Source organism: Phyllostomus discolor, chromosome 2 (assembly GCF_004126475.2).
Source record: "Phyllostomus discolor isolate MPI-MPIP mPhyDis1 chromosome 2, mPhyDis1.pri.v3, whole genome shotgun sequence".
Taxonomy (NCBI): Eukaryota; Metazoa; Chordata; class Mammalia; order Chiroptera; family Phyllostomidae; genus Phyllostomus; species Phyllostomus discolor.
Genome location: NC_040904.2, coordinates 178187346 through 178205587, shown reverse-complemented (window position 1 = coordinate 178205587; position 18242 = coordinate 178187346). Strand labels below are relative to the sequence as shown.

General features: G+C 32.2%; 1 protein-coding gene across 1 annotated transcript in view; it reads right to left on the bottom strand.

Moving 5' to 3' along the window:
- ERGIC2 (ERGIC and golgi 2) overlaps positions 1–18242 on the bottom strand; it is a 40648-nt gene that overhangs the window by 13131 nt on the left and 9275 nt on the right. The window contains exons 2-7 of the mRNA XM_028532195.2: positions 17460–17599; positions 15866–15974; positions 13863–13909; positions 12606–12676; positions 4491–4531; positions 521–619 (exon numbers count right to left, since the gene is read on the bottom strand). Of these exons, the coding sequence (XP_028387996.1) occupies positions 521–619; positions 4491–4531; positions 12606–12676; positions 13863–13909; positions 15866–15974; positions 17460–17565 (473 nt within the window). The 5' untranslated portion in view covers positions 17566–17599. The remainder of the gene's footprint in view (positions 1–520; positions 620–4490; positions 4532–12605; positions 12677–13862; positions 13910–15865; positions 15975–17459; positions 17600–18242) is intronic.

Sequence of the window (18242 nt, the reverse complement as noted above, 5' to 3'; positions counted from 1 at the left end):
CAAAAACATATAAAAGAGAAAAATTAACTGAAAATTAAATACAGTGAACCCTGAACAACACAAGTATTAGGGGTGCTGAAATCCACATATAACTTTTGACTCCACCAAAACTTTACACAGTTTCCTTTGGGATCTGTAGGGGATTGGTGTCAGGACTCAGGGATACCAAAATTCACAAATGCTCATGTCCCCTACATAAAGTGACACAGACCAGTGCATACGGTGGGCCCTCTACCTATGGATACCAATGCCAGATGAAAAACAGTACAGGCAGTTACCGAAATCAATCTGCATATAAGTGGGCCTGAGCAGTTCAAACTCATGTTGTTCAAGGATTAACTATAATATATTTATAATAATCTTGATCAATATCACAGGCTATACATTTAAGAGTAAAAAAATATTAAACAGAGTGATTACATTTTCCTGAGAAATGATATCTGCATAACTAAATCAGTATTAAAATTTTGTCAAAGCAAGTTCATAATAAATAGCTGCACATTTAAAACATACATCTCACCTTGGTGGAAGTGCTGTTGAACTTTTAAAAGCACTTTTAAATAACACATCTTGAAGTGAATGTTCTTCTTGCAGTCTACTCTGAATCAGCTGCAGCATCCTAAACATAATACAAACAATAATTTATAAATATGGTAAGATACACAAAGAAAGCCAACCCTTAAAAAAAGTAAATAACTTAGTTAAGCCATGCATTTATTATTTTAGGAATTTATTCTAAAATAAAATACTAAATTTTCTTTGGTCATTTTTCTTGAAAGAAGGAAGAGGTGAGGCAGGGTGGCTACATGTCTAATAGCTCAGCTGCATAATAAACCTGTCTGACTCCATCAATAACAGGCGTGCTCATCTGAATATCTAAATTCATCTTTCATGTTTGCATGAAGTAATTACAAAATCTCTACTTTTTATACAGCACTGAATAAAGTGTTATAGATATTAAAAAAAGAAAAAAGAAAAATAAGGGACCATGCAGTAGGTCTGAAAGACTTAAAGTAGAAGATTTCTGGCCTATGAATAAGGCACAGCACCATCATCCAATTCTCATTACAAACCAAGACACAGTGCCATTTAGTATTACCTAGTGACTCCTTTTCTGAAGAAACCTGAACTTTATTCAATGATAAGACCATTCTAAGCAAAATATTATACTCTCTCTATATTTTATGAAAAGAATTATCAGCATATAAAGGCAGAGGATTGTAGAAAACAAAGTATCTACTTTCTTTTTTAATATACCTAGCCACAAAAATTAGTTGCTTGAGGGTTTTTTAAACAAAATTCTTATGTCCAAAATAACTTATTAAATTACTTATCTAAACAACACCACAAAAAATGAAAGCCTTTCCTCTAGTACTTCTACCTTTGGACCATATTATCTCCTAACATTTTCAGCAATAACTTTGTATCACCAGACATAATGCTACTTTACCTTCTTTAGTTCTATGTCTTTGGATAACTAACAACCAAAGTCATGTGTATTAAAGTTCAAGCTCAGCAATTATAAAAATTATACAAAGAAAAAGAGGAATGAATAGACAAAACACAGAGCACTTTTAGGGCAGTGAAACTCTTCAACAGGTACTGTAATAGTGGATACATGTCATTATACATTTGTCAAAACTCACAGCCTAACGTAAACTATGGACTTCGAGCAACAATGATGTGTTACTGTAGGTTCAAAGGCTGCATGAAATGTACCATTCCAGTGTCATGTGTGTGTAATGGTGAAGGCTGTGCAAACGTGTGTAGTTTTCACTCAATTTTTGTGAACCAAAAACTACTCTAAAAAATGAGGTTTTTCAATAAAACTTTAGAAAAATGATAAACAAATACAGGCACTTAAAAAAGGAAGCAAATGTAAATCTGGTAATACTTCATATCCCATCATAATGATAAAATAAATGTTTTCCAGAAGTGCAAGTGAGAGATAAAATACTTATGCACCATCAATTAAAAACACTGGTAAAACAGAACTAGTTAAAATAACAAGTCACTTTTAGAATGTAAATTTAGTTCAAAATAAATCTTAAATCTACAAATAAAAAGCAAAAATCAGATAGGTTATGTCCAGGGATTGAAATTTACTTCTACAGGAGGGAGAGTAGTTAGGATGCTAAATATTTTAAGAAAGCAGAAGATCAATTGAGAGTAAACTTAAATCTCTTTGAGCAAATTCTAAAGGTAAAAAACATTGTTAAGTACATTATTCAGAATGGCCTTGGATAGTTCAAGTCCATTCAAGAATATTTGTTTAAAAGCAGATATCATTTTGTAGGAAGCTTCAAAAAGCCAGATCTTCAGATTTATACATCTAAAGACTAAGATCGTTGAATATAAGCTGGCAGCAATTGAATGCATCATATTTTTGTGTCTTGTATTTCCAAAGTTCAACTTTTAGTGTTGGGCAGTGAGAGGATACAGTGACACCAAACGATATGTAGATATGTGCGTGTGACTTCTACTTCAAACATACCAACAAATATCCAAGCTTACATTCCATATATGAAGGCACATAGGAAACTCTACTATAGCAGAAAATGGCTAACGTCTTATTAGTTAAAAAGTCAACCCCTGCTTCCACTTATTACTAATCTTGAACAATGAATAAAATTCCAAATGAAAAGTGATTCCCACTTTATTATTTCTAGATTTAAGTAACATATTTCATCTCTAGATGGCTTTATACTAAGACCGCTAGAATCCCAAATACCTAATACTTAGTTCTTTTGTTCAACTACATTCAATTTGAAGTTTAATTTTAAAATCTCCCCAAATGGTCTACCTGAAAATTAAGAGAGAAAGGCCTTTGAAATATACTTAGTGATGAGAAAAAAAACTTTTTAAAGATGGGTAAAAAAATATGTTTTTGTAATAATCTTAATTTAGGTAAAAGGCTTTCTAAGTATAAGATATAGCCTGGAAACCAAAAACACTACACAAAAACCCACAATCTCTCACAGAAGCAGTAGAGGAACCACTTATAACAAAGGACTCATTTTTTACTATACAAAAAATTCTTTCGAGTTGTTAAAAAGAAATGACTAGTTAAAACAAGTGCAATGCCATTTTTCACCCATCAAATTGGCAAAAGTACAAAAGTCTTGGTATATCCACTGTTGGTGAGGTTGTACAAAAACAGGTAATCTCATATAGTTTTGGAGTATAAACAAAACTACTTTGGTAAGATATTTGGCATTATCAAATTTTTTCTCCAATTTTGAGATATAATTGACATGTAACATTGTATAAATTTAAGGTGTACAACATATGATTTGATATATATATTTATTGCAAATGATTATCAGTCAATTAACAGCAATCACCATAAATTTTTTTCGTTGTGATAATCTAGAAACTACACACACATGCACACAAGTACCTAAAGAATTAATTAGGTTCAAGAATTTTCACTAAGCATTGTTTTTTTTTTAAATTCTCACTCAGATATTCACTGATTTTTAGAGGAGTGGGAAAGGAAGAGAGAGAGAGAGAGAGAGAGAGAAAGAGAGAAACACCGATGTGAGAAACACTAATTGGCTGTCTCTTGTACACACCCTAACTGGGACCAAACCCCCAACCTAGGCATGTGCCCTAACCAGGAACTAAACCTGCAACCTTTTGGTTTACAGGACCACACTTCAACCAACTGAGTCAGACCAGCCAGGGCCACTAAGAATTGTTTTCAATATTAGACTCTTGCAAGCAATCTACCCATAGTAATCACCCAATTGGATAAACTATAGTTTATCCATAAAATGGACTACGATATGTACGTAAATAGGAAGCTGTACAAAGTATCACATTAGATGAAAAAAGAGCAAATTATAGAACAAACATGGAATGATTCCATTTGTATTAGGAAAAAAATAACACAAATATGCAAAAAAAAAGAAAATTATATATGAACAGAAATTTCTAGAAGGCTACACAACAAATTTAACTCTAGTTATTATCACCAGTCATTAGTACTAGGTTTATGAAATGATTACAAGGCTTCTACTTTTACTTTATAGCCTTTCTATTCAAACTAAATGTTAAATAATGATTATATACTGCTTTTTTAGATTTTTAAATAGTTAATAAAATTTTAAATAAAAACTAAAGTATCAGGGCACATGCCTGGGTTGCAGGCCATGACCCCCAGCAACCGCACATTGATGTTTCTCTCTCTCTCTTTTTCCCTCCCTTCCCTCTCTAAAAATAAATAAATAAAATTTAAAAAAAAAAAAAACAAAAAGAAACTAAAGTATATAAGTATATTCATTATCCAAAGTGCACTAAAAATAGGATAAACATGGCTTTAAAATCTGATAAATTTTTGAAAGTGTAAAGATTATATTATATACTATATTCTGCCAATATTTCATCCAGAGAAATGCTGAGAGAAATACACTAATGTATGAATAATTTACAATAGACAAAATGGGATCTAGATTTCTGTGGATCACGATACTTTGTTTACTTATTACCTCTGCCACTCTTTTTGCTGTGGTGAAAGATCAAATATGACCTGAAATAAAGGAAAACATAATCACCAACATTGTCAAATTCTCTTGGCTTTTATAATAATAATTTTTAAAAATTTTCTTTGAGTAAGAAACAAGTTTATAGTGTTCTTAAAAACAAGTATTCATATTTATTTCATCCTCTATAAGTCAACCTATAAAAATTTAAACATATTTTATTTTTATTCAAAAATAGTAAAAGAAATTATATCAATCGCAAATATTTTCCTGTTAGTTATCTACATTTATGAGAATGGGTACAAGCTGGTAATCTATCATATGTACAAAATAGTATTTTAGGACTTAAAATCATTTAAACGATGCCAGCATGAAACTTCAGTTATTTAAAAAGAAAAAAAAAAGACGTACAGCTTAAGTATAATATTTAAGTTTTCAAAGCACATATTCTTGCTTGGACAATACCATAATGAAATCAACAATTTTTTTATAATGACCTAAATAATAACACCATAATTCTTAATTGTATTAACAATAAAGAATAATTCCAGAAATTTTATCTGGGCACTACCTTCATCAATTCAAAATCAGACTTAGCTACTTATATAATTTGGTGAAAATAAAGTTTCTCGTGGTTTGTGGTGATATTCACAACTTAATTTTGCAACAAAAAGTCTTCTTTTGATTTTCATAAAGGCAATCTATAACAAAGCATATTAATCCTACTTTTTAATTAATTATCCCTCCATAATTAGGCATTAACCTACTAGTTTCTCTTTACAAATTCTTGGTTTTAAATTAAAGTGGGACAATCTCTCCCTCTATTAAACAGTTTCTGTGGCTTTGATAATTTAATTATACCAACCTACAGGAAATTTCTCCTGTAATTTAGGCCCTTATGTCTGTCTAAATTCTATAAACCAGTTGCTCTAGGTTAAATTGTCCAATCTTTCTGATTTCAGTGAAATTACTCTGATTATTCCTCCTGCTGAACTTGTCTGCAGCATGCTCCCCAACCCTTTTCACACCACAGCACACAAGGATAACGCTAATATCTACAAAACACACCCCGTGCAATTGCTCCCATTCACCTTGTGAATAAAATAAGCGGCAGTAGAGACTATGTGATTCTTCCTTTGACTTCCCTGAAATGCTTACTATAATGCTTAGCACAAGGGGTTAAAGAAACTATTGAGTAGCCTACTTTGTGCTAGGCACTATACTACTTAATTCTTGATCTCGCTTAACCTTCATAACCATCTTACGAGTTTGTGGTCATTCTTTTCCTTTTGCATATAAGGAAGGCACTCAAAGGTTGAAATCTTGTTTTCAAAACCAGACAGTAAGGGTCAGTCTGTAAATCCAGCACTGCCAAATTCCTCACCTTCCCACATTTTCAAAAATAATTATTTTCTTTAAATAAAAAAAAAGCAATATAACATAATAGCAAATAGCAAAATAGTAACTATCATGGTATATTGTGTGATCATGGTTTGGCACTAGTAAAATTATTAGCATTAAATTTTTAAAATCCAGAGTGTATATTAAAACAATGAATGAAAATTTGGAAGTAAAATGATCTCTTTAACAATTTTGTATTAATAATATTTATTATACTAAAGATATTTAATATTTTACACTAACTATAGTATTTATTTTAAATATTTTCATATATGTAAGGACAAGGAAATGAATACTTACCAGAAACACTGTTAAACATTTTTAAAATTACTGATAAAGAATATACAATTAAATATTTTTAAGTTCCTAGCTTTCTGGCTAAGGCATGACCTGTAATTATATGACAGTTAAATTTAAATAAAACTTTCCTATTCCACAATGAATGGAAGAGATAGCAGAAACTGTTTATAATGGAATCAATGAAGTTATCACAATTACACGATTCTAACATATTCATTAGTGCTAAATACCTACAAGGCATTATGCTTTACATTTTGTGAACTATAAAGAAAAAATAGTTAATACTTCTCAAGAGCTAAAATCTAGATAGACAAGCTATTCAGAAAAAATATATAAATAAAATCAAGGACTTAATAAGTGGGAAGAAAAGAGACTGGGAATGACCGACACTCAGAATGTAAAGAAAATGCTAGAGAAACAGCATAAATAAATTTTAGAGGATAATTTCAAGATGATTAAGTCTCATCATAATCAAATTTTCACAATGTTCAAAGAAATACAAAAATTAGGACACAATCTATGTCATCATTTTAAATTATTCTAAATTAGCATCCACATGCTAGAAATTTTCAAGAACTTATACAAGACAGAATACAGAGGAAACTAAATTGAGAAAAGAGCCCAATGCAAAATTTATTTCATGGAACAGAAAAGTACATGTAGGCAGCAAGTAAAATCTCCAAGTCAGAGGAACAAAGGACAAAACAGTTATAAAAGATAAAAAGACACTTCAGAAATAGGCAGTTTTCATCCACGGAACACTTTTAGTTCAATCCAGTGTCAAAGTCCATATGGGGAAGGCATTCCACAGTGGTGCTATTTCCTAGCTTATATGTGGCCTGGACAGTATTTTAAACTAAGCAAAAATACTACCATCGCTGGCTGCTAATGAGGACAGTTACACCAGTTGAAAGAAGTCACTCTTGCTAAATTTAGCCTGTTAATGCAAACACAGAAAAAGAAATTCGGGATGTCCTGGCCACTCTGTCATCCTAGACACATTTGTCACTTCCTATTTTCCTTTCAAAACCATCTGAGGATCTAATCTAACACAGAAACACAATATATATAACCTCCTTTCATCTAGGCATAAAAAAAAAAGGAGCAAGTATAACAACCAACCACACTCTATTTCAACTCCAATTACTTAAGAAGCCATTTACTTCCCTATTCTAAAGATGAACAAGTAAATCAATTACTCAAGGGACATATTAAGAGTTATTAATTTGAAAGAAGTGGTCAATATGAAGTACTAGAGCTAATTTTCCTCTCTGATACCATTTCTAAACATAAGAAGAAAAGCGTTAGTTTTTCTAATTGTTTCTCAAATGTACTGGCATCATGAAGACAGGGAAAAAATGGAGCGATCCACAATACAGTACAGGTGGAAAATATAATCATTGAATTTTAAAACATAGTTCTGTCTGGTGTGGCTCAGTGGACTGAGCGTTGGTCTGCAACTATATGCCAAGAAATTTGAAAACCTGGGTGAAATGGACAAATTTCTAGAAATATAATCTTCCAAAACTGAACCAAGAAGCAGCAGAAAGCCTGAATAGACTGATAACAGCTGGTGAGGTTGAGGCAGTAATTAAAAGCTCCTGGCACACAAAAGCCCTGGACTGAACAGTTTCACAGAAGAATTTTACAAAACATTTAAGGAAGATCAAAACGCTATACTTCTCAGACTATTCCGAAAAATTCAAGAAGAATTTTTTGACTCCTAAACTCTTTTTATGAGGCCAGCATCATCCTAATCCCAAAACCAGAAAAAAGACCCAACAAAGAAAAAAAACTACAGGCCAATATCACTGATGAACAGATGCTAAAATCCTCAACAGAATATTGGCAAACCACATCAAGCAATACATCAAAAAGACCATATACCATGATCAAGTGGGATTTGTCCCAGGGATGCAAGGATGGTACAATCTCTGCAAGTCAATAAACATAATACATCACATAAACAAAAGGAAAGACAAAAATCACATGAGCATATCAATAGATATGGAAAAAGCATTTAATAATGTACAGTATCCATTTATGATAAAAATACTCAGCAAAGTGGGAGTAGAGGGAGCATACTTCAACATAAGAAAGACCATATTTGAAAAACCTAAAGCTAACATGATACTCAATGGGCAAAACTAAAAGTTTTCCCACTAAGATCAGGAACAAGACAGATGTCTGCTTTCACCACTTCTATTCAACATAGCATTAGAAGTCCTAGCCACAGCAATCAGAGAAGAAAAAGAAATACAAGGCGTTTAAATTGGAAAGCGGGACGTAAAACTGTCATTGTTTCCAGATGACATCATAGTGTACACAGAAAACCTTATAGACTCCACCACAAATCTACTCTACCTAATAAGTGAATTTGGCAAAACAGCAGGATACAAACTCAACAATCAGAAATTGAAGGCATTTTTGTACTCCAACAACAAAGTATCAGAAAGAGAAGTCAGGAAAAAAATCCCATTTGATATAGCAACAAAAATAAAAAGTACCTAGGAATAAAACTAACAAGGAAGGTAAAAGTCCTATACTCAGAAAACTACACAACACTGAAGAAAGAAATTAAGCAAGACACAAATAAACAGAAGTAAGTACTGTGTTCATGGATTAGAAGAATTAACATCATCAAAGTCCACACTACCCAAAGCAATTTACAGATTCAATGCAATCCCTATTAAAATACCAATGACATATTTCACAGATATAGAACAAACACTTCAAAAACTTATATGAAACCATAAATGACCCCAAACAGCCACAGCAATTTTGAAAAAGAACAACAAAGTAGGAGGGATCACAACACCTGACATCAAATTATACTACCAGGCCACGGTAATCAAATGAGTCTGGTACAGGCATAAAAACAGACACACAGATCAATGGAACAGAATAGAGAGCCCAGAAATAAATCCATGTCTCTCTGGTCAATTAACATTAAACAAAGAGGGCAGAAGCATAAAATGGAGTAAAAATAGCCTCTTCAACAAATGGTGTTGAGACATCTGGACAGCTACATGCAAAAAAAAAAAAATGAAACTTGACTACCAACTTACACCATACACAAAAATAAAATCAAGATGGATAAAAGACTTAAATATAAGTCACACCACCATAAAAGTCTAGAGGAGAACATAGGCAGGAATATCTCAGATATTCCATGCAGCAATATTTTCACTGATATATCCCCTAGAGCAAGGGACATAAAGGAAAGAATAAATAAATGGAACTTCATCTAAATAGAAAGCTTCTGCATGGCTAAAGAAAACATCAGAAAAATGAAAAGGGAACGAACCGTACAGGAAAATGTGTTTGCTAATGATACCTCTGACAGGGGTTTGATCTCTAAAATATATGAAGAACTCACATAATTCTGCTCCAAGAAGATAAATTAAAAACTGGGCAAAGGACCTGAACAGACACATCTCCAAGGAGGACATACAAAGGGCTCAGAGACATATGCAAGGATGCTCAGCATCACTAGCCATCAGAGAGGTGCAAATTAAAACCACAATGAGATACTACTTTACACCAGTCAGAATGGCCAACATAAACAAATCAACAAATGCTGGCGAGGTTGTGGAGAAAAGGGAACCCTAGCGCACTGCTGGTGGGAATACAGACTGATACAGCCACTGTGGAAAACAATATGAAATTTCCTCAGAAAACTAAAAATGGAATTGCCTTTTGACCCAACAATTCCACTGCTGGGATTATATCCTAAGGATCCAATTCAAAAGAACCTATGCACCCCAATGTTCAGAGCAGCACAATTTACAAAAGCCAAGTACTAGAAGCAACTTAAGTGCCCATCAGTAAATGAGCTGATCAAAAAACTATGGTACACTTGCACAATGGAATACTATGCAGCAGAAAGAAAGGAGTTCCTCCTCTTCTCGACAGCATGGATGGAACTGGAGAGCATTATGCTAAATGAAATAAGCCAGGTCGTGAAAGATAAATACCACATGATCTCACCTATAGGTGGGACCTAATCAACAAAACAAACAAGTGAGCAAAATATAAGCAGAAACACTGAAATAAAGAACAAAGATAGTAACAAGAGGGGCAGGGACAAGAGGATAACAGGGGAAATAATGGGAAGGGTCGTCAAGGAACATGTGTAAAGGACCCATGGACAAAACCAAACTGGGGTAGTAGTGAGGGTGGGCTGTGGAGATGGGTAGAGCAGGGGAGAGCAGTGGAGGCAAAACGAAGACAACTATACTTGAGCAAAAATAAAAACAAACTTTTCTTTTTTTTTTTTAAAAAAAAGAAAGGTCTCCAATTCAGTTCCCAGGCAGGACACATGCCTGGTGCCGGCCAGGTCCCTGGTTAGAGGCATGTGAGAGGCAACCAATCTGTGTTTCTCTTGCACATGTTTCTCTCTTTCTCTTTCTCCCTTCCTTCCCCTCTGTCTAAAAATAAGTGAATGAATGAATGAAGGAAGGAATGAAGGATGGATGAACTGAAAAGAAGATTGGTCCTTCTGGATCAAAATAATCTTCAGAACTCAGAGGCAAAGTTCAAAATATGTATCTAATATAAGGAGCAACAAAGATATTGAGAACAACTCCACAAAATTCAATATCATATGACAATTTTAAAAAGCAGAGGTAAAAGCATTGCTTTGAACATCATTAAAACAAATAAGCAAGCAAAAAAAATCCACTTAAAAATTAAGATCACCAAGGATGAAAATCCCTAAAGGGAATCCACACTTGGATATGCAGGATAAATACTTAGATTTCAAAAGTAAAAGAAAAAAGCATTCAAGTAGATAAATATATTACATAGGAAGGAAAAACAAATAACTGTTCCAGAAGACAAAGAATGTCTGTAAAATTTTGAGTGCAAAACATCAAAAAGCAAGAATGAATTTTATCCTCAACCAAGCTCACACGTATGAATAGCAGAAAGGCACAGGCAGTCACTCTAGAGTCCATAAACATAAATCACACATTCCTGCTGATAGAGTCCCAAAAAATTCCTCCAACAAATAAACAAAAATCAAGAAACTAAAAATGTTAGAAAGTAAGAATAGCAACACAGAGGTAAAGCTGAATAATTATTATTATAATAATATAAAATGTAATGCAAATCTTGAAGTATCTTATAATAATCATCCAAATCTAAATTTTCAGACAAGTGTAATATGCAGCAACATGGTGCCTAAATTTGTAAGATACTTAACCTCATACAAAATTACTGTGATATCATTTTTTTAAGGGGGAATAAAGAAGAATGACAATAAGAAAGTTATTTCTTTAGAAATTTCTATTTAAAAAGAGTGTACCAAAAGAAATAAATATATTTGTTGTTGTAAGCTAAAAATAATTTTGTAATCAAAATGGACCTAAGGGTTCCCTTTTTTGCTCCTCAGATTCAGTTACTTCTAATTCTCCTCTATCACGTTTAGTCTTCACTTTGCAATTTTGCTTAAAAAAGTATTCATGGGGTCAATGGTAAACAAAGAACTCAGAAATGCATAGTAAATGTAAGTACCATAAGCAGCTCAAGGTAAAACTGTTTCTTTAAGGCTATCTCTGGTCATGACTTGTTATCAGCCTTTGTAATGTGATACCTGCCCCAGTGATGCGATGGTAATTTCTTTTTCTTTTTTAAAGATTTTATTTACCTACTTTTAGAGAGAGGGGAAGGGAGAGAGAAAGAAAGGGAGAGAAACATTGATGGGAGACAGAAACATCGATAGGTTGCCTCTCCCACATGCCCCACTAACCCCCAACCTAGGCACATGCCCCACTGGAATCCAACCAGCGAACCCTTGCTCCGTGGGAAGACAGCCAATCAACTGAGCCATACCAGTCAAGACTTGTGGTAATTTCTGAGAAACCAATTACATTATACACAATTTGTTCCATTAAAACAATATGAGAATATCAACTCACTAGCTTTGGGAAATGGAGGTATGAAAAAGAAAGAAATAATGCGCATGAAATTTCTCCTCTTAGAAACTGCTCCATTCTTGATTATGTTAAGAGAAATACAAACAGGACACAGAATTTCCAAATCATTAGAGGAAAAGAATAGTGAATAGTTCATCACTATAGCAACTCTAAAAAAAGGTAAAAGGAAAACATTTAGAAAACTATTAGAAAGGAAAACTATTAGAAAACATTAACAAAAATGTAAAATAAGAATAAGATTATAAAACAGACATTAAAGGTTTATTCAAAGTGCTAACCATGCTAACAATGATTATCTCAAGTTTTGTATTATACACAACTCCCTCTTCTAAATTTTTACAAAGAGTATGGATTACTTCTGAATTAAGAAAATATATTTTAAAAACTGGCTGAGACAAAACCAAAGAAAATATAAAAACTGTTTTCAAGGGAACAATTTCTCAAAGCACACTATTCTTAAAAATACATGAATCAAACTTACTGGTTCATAAACTAGACCATTTGCAGATGCAACCATTGTTTCTGCTAAATCCAATACATCTGCTCCAACATCTGCATAAAAACAATTAGAACAAAAAATTAGAAGTTTTACATTCTATGTTAAGAGCCCAACTATATCTGATATAAACTAACAAATTAACAGAAAACTCACTTTCCTATATTGCTTATTTAAGTTAAAATAGTAGCATTATATAGATTTGGTTAAATTATTCCAAAAATTAATATTGTTTTTACTTCTTGCTCAGTAAAAAGACAATTCAGAATGTCACAGTAACCAGTAGAAAGTTTACTGAGGAGCTGTGCAAAAATTGGTAAGAACCTAATCACGAGTACTAAATGGCTGCTACACAAAATATTAATTATAAGAATTATTTTTAGATATTAAAAGAAACCTTAAGGCAAAGCTACTGATGATTTTTTAAATATCAATAGAAAATGTTTATTTGAAAAGGCTAGAATTCTAATGGTATTCAAACATCTAAAATAAGGTAAAATATGATGTATTCAGTATTAACACCAGCTCATAATTTAGATACAAAGTATTTCTCTTAAAATCACTAACATAAGGAAAAAATGGCAAAGGTAAAAAGATTTAAGGTTCCTGTGATAAAATTTCCCAGAAATTAACTTCCTTAAGTGGATAATACTATTTCACACTTTAAAAAACTTTGTCTGAACTACCAAATGCTTGGTTTCTACTTTTCAAGTGGTAATTTAAAGATAACTTTTATGCAAAAAATCATCGTTTTTTGAGAGTGCTATTGATTCAAACATTACCTATAATATATTAACATTTTTTCACTTCTACCAGTACAATCAAAACAGAAAAGAGATCACTATTAACTTCAAACACTTGCATCTATATTTTAATATGAAAGAGTAAAGGGTGATAAACTGAAAGAGTGAAGCAGGATATTCTTGAGAAACACGGGTGTAAAAACTGGTAATCCAAACAAGAAAGAAGGACACATACCTACACTAAAACTTTTATTCACAAAAATTTCCTTCAGTTTCTTTTATTTTAATTACACTAATGTGAAAGTTAAGTCTCTTTCTAAAGAAGAAATTTAAAGAATATAAATTGGGGGGAAACCTGCATTATTAAATAACACTGCAACAACATTTTAAGATATGGTAAAGGAAAAACAGAGCTAAAATGACCAGTGGTTTTATCTTTTACTAGCAACTGTTTGAACCATACCTATACATGGATTCATCAAGTTAAAGGTATACTTACACTGACACTTCATGGCAACAGTAATATCTATGTTGATTCTCAATTTGCTAAAAGACAAAAAAGAAAGTTTAGTACCCACCAAGTAATAAAAAAACATGAGAAATATACATCAGCTCTCTGAAAAACTTGGATTTCAAGAATATGTCAATTAGAACTTAGAAAGTATTTCTTATAGCAAAAACAAAAGCACTTTGAAAGTAAAATTCTATTTTGTAATCATTCCAAAAGACTTTCTGATTTCCCAGGTTTTTAATACTGTATCATGTAATTTAATTTTATTAAATTAAATAACTCCAAGAACCTCAGAAAAATAAGTCTTAACCTTTGTTTACATAAATCTTATTTAAAACAGTCCTTTAAAATTTCAAAATCAAGAGTTAGGAACTGCAAGCCTTTTCCTCTGTCAAATAAATACTGTACATCAAGCATTCTAGTTATCTTCTTTATTTTTTATCATGGACCTATAAAGTGGTGACTTCACAGTTTTGTAGATAAAACAATGTTGTTCAGGGCAGTACAAATGCCTGGCTTAAGATCACATAATCACTGAATTGGCATTACTGGAAACTAGCTCTTGGTGACTCAATAAATGCAGGAAAAAACTGCCAAGGAAAAACTTCCAATTGCCAGGAAAAAACTCTGATGCTTCAAGTTTTGCATGGCCTTTTTAAAATGCTTTATTAAATAAATGATGAGTTCAAATTAAATTGATTTTCAAATATTAGAATTAATTAAGCACCATAAATAACAGAATGAGTATAATCAATATTAGTCTCATCCTATGCTGCCTATCAAAACTTCTTTCACTCTAAGAATTTGCACTGAGTTTCAAAAGAAATTTTTAGAGCTTCAAAATAATTTTCAACAGACTTTTAGGACTTAATAGAGTCTTAAAGTTGTCTGGAGTTCAAACTGTGCTCCAAATAACCCTGGGGTTTAGGCTCAGGAGATGCTGTAGTATAGGCTCAGGAGATGCTGTAGTAACCAGAAGAGACCAAGTAGACAGGCTTCTGGGTATCCCCACTAGACTTATTTGGTGAACTATGTAAGGCTACATTTAGGGGTGGGGAGTGTTTCATTGGTGCTAAAAACAAATAAAATACGAAAAATAACATAGCGTTTGAAAACCCATGTTATCAAGAATAATACTCTTCATTTTATAGACGAAGAAACTGAGGCCCAAAATAAGTCAGCTGTGTGACTTATTCAAGGTTACACAGATATTAACAAATGTCGACTCACTTCTCACTAGTGTCACGAGGAAGGTACTATAATTATTACCCCCATTTAATAGAAGAAGAAACTGAAACACATGCAGTACAGATTTGGTAACTTCCCTAAAAAGTCACATAAGCTAGCAAATGACAGAGCTCCGACTAGAATTGAGATGCAAATGTCCCTCCCATCTAGTACAATCTTAATATTATAAACCTCTTATCTTCACTCAATTAAAATATCCCAATAATACAAATAAAATAAAGTGTACTTGTCTCCTTGTTAAGGAGACAAGTGTATTTTCAAATTTTAAGTGATGTTATTTACATTAAAATTTAGTTTAGATGTAATTTATAAAAATCATTATAAGCATATACAATGTATCTTTAAACAGTTTATTTTCCAACTTATGCAGATCAGTAAGCTATTTCAAAATCTAAAAAGTAAACAGTTTTAAAACATTAAATAATTCCTACCATTCAATATCTTTAAAAAAAACATGTTCTCCTAATGATTTCATACAGTGCATACTATATCAGAGAACCTCCATTTTGGAATTTAACCAGTATTCAAATGATTCTAAAATGTTTTACCTAATACATGCAAAAATGAGAATTTATGAGAATTATTTCTTCAGAACTAAAATAAACCAAGTATGAAAAAATATTGATTTTTAGATATTTATTAAAAAGGCATATTATCTTTAAAACAATTTGATATTTTTTAAAATGGCATATTATCTTTAAAACAATTTGAATCTAAAGGTATTTCAAAAAGAAAAAAGTTACCTAGAAAAATCTTTGTCTACTTCATATTCATATTTCATCCATGTATCTTGATATACTGAGAATTCCATTATGGTTAATAAAGCCATAGTGGTAAATGCTATTAGAGAAACTGAGAAATCAAACAAAAAAGAAAAACAATTAAAACATTTTTTATAAGTAAATACTAGGAAATTACTTTTAGTGAGATTAAATATATCAAAGAATGCCTCCATGGGTGCCATGAGAATGAATATTATAAAAAGTTTTTCTTAAAATGTCCATGATAGATTATTTTTCCTAAAACAGCTCAGAAAATAAGATTTAATGATCAATGAACATACAAATAAAGACAAACGTTTGTACTACGGAGAAAGTATTTTATTTCTTCAGTATTTCAAACACAAAACTTATGCTTTCTTACATACAGCAGTGTCACAGACATAGTAAATAATCAAAGGCGGCATCCATTTTACAGCACAAATTTGAAAATGGTCCCCTCAAATTAAAAATGCATCTATGCCTGCAGCCCAATTTTAAAAATTAGCCTAATTTTTTAGATCTTGAGAAGCCACAATAATCTGTGTGCCAGAAATTCAGATAATATACATCTCCAAATCTCTAATAAAACTCTCATCTACTTTGGAATCTCCTAAACATACCATTTCATTTATAAAAGCAACTCAAAGACATGACAAAAAGGAAAGAACTATCATATATCTGACAAAACACACTTAAAATGGATTGTAAAAAAAGAACTTGAGCTAATTTTGTTAAAATTAATCACAAGAGATTAGAAATAATGAGAACCTTAGTACACATTTACCAAATAAAATGTCACTCTTATGTGAAATACTATTTTATCAGTTCTTCTCAGAGAAAGAAATAACAGGAAATACTGTTATAGTTCCATATTGTGCTTATATATTCCATTATTTATTTTACTTAACACATACTTCTACCTGTACCAGGTAATGTTCTAAGCATTTTACAAACATTAACTTATTTAATCATTACAGCAACTCTACTATGTAAATACTGACACTGTCCCCATTTCATAGAAGAAGAAACTAAAGCAGAGACAGGTTAACTTCTTCAAGGTCACATAGTTAGGGAGAGGAAGAAGTAGGATTTAAATCGAGACAGTCTGGTTCCACAGTCTGAGCTCTTAACTATTACTCCATGTTGCCTCTCTCCAGTAAGATGAAATGTAAGAACTTTTACTATAATGTCTAAATTGATTTGTTCTTAACCAAAATAGCACTGAGGCAGTTTAACATCATTAAATAACTTATTCCCAGTTAAATTATATTTATATACAATAATCTTGTTCACATAATCATACATAACTCACTAGAGCCAAGACAGTAAAACTGGATTAATGTTTCAATAAACACTGCTAAATGCACAGACTACACTGAGTTAGATGCCAAAAAGAATACGCACACATACACACACACTCAAATTAGGGCAAAACAGCATTACACGAGGACAGAGCAGTTAAAAAGTTACTACATTGATGAGTTTTTCCTCATGGCTATATTTCTGTATGTTATTGATTGGATCACTCGGAAGTTGCATTTAGTGAAGGTGTTTTAATTTGAATTGATACTCTCACCTGTACCCCCACTCGCTGAAGTCTCTACATAGCTCTCAGGAACCTTTGGAAAGGCATCCAACTCTTTCACCAAACTTAAGGTTTTTTTCCGATTCAGTCGCCTCATCTTCAGAAAAACCTTCTTCTTTCATATAGTCATGCTAAGGAATAAACAATGGACAAATGTATCCTCTAAAAAGATATAAAGGTTTATTTTATTTTTAGATAACTGACAAATGTCCTTGGAAGAACTTAATATTCTCATTCCTCCTTGAGAAAGAAAGCTTAACACTCATTCACACCTTTCCTTTCTCCCTCTCATCATGACAAAAAGTACTAATTAATGAGAGGCAACTTACACAAACACATTAAATAGAAGAAAAAAGAAAGAAATCCACATTCATAATATTTAAATATGCAAATCGAAATAAAGATTTTTCTATTACTTATATATACAAGGCCTCAGCTGGTGTGGCTCAGTGCATCAAGTGCCAGTCTGTGAACCAAAGGGTCACTGGTTCGAGTCCCAGTCAAGGTACATGCCTGTGTTGTGGGCCAGGTCCCCAGTGGAGGCCATGTGATAGGCAACCACACATTGATGTTTCTCTCTCTTTTGCCCTCCCTTCCCCTCTCTCTAAAAATCAATCAATAAATCAAATCTTTAAAAATACATAATTTATATATATAATATATCCCCACTAATAAATAGACATGCTTATATATTGACAATGAAAGTATAACTATTTACCATTCCTCTTTTCACTAATTCCTTTTTTAGGAATGTACTTAAGGCAATAATCTAGC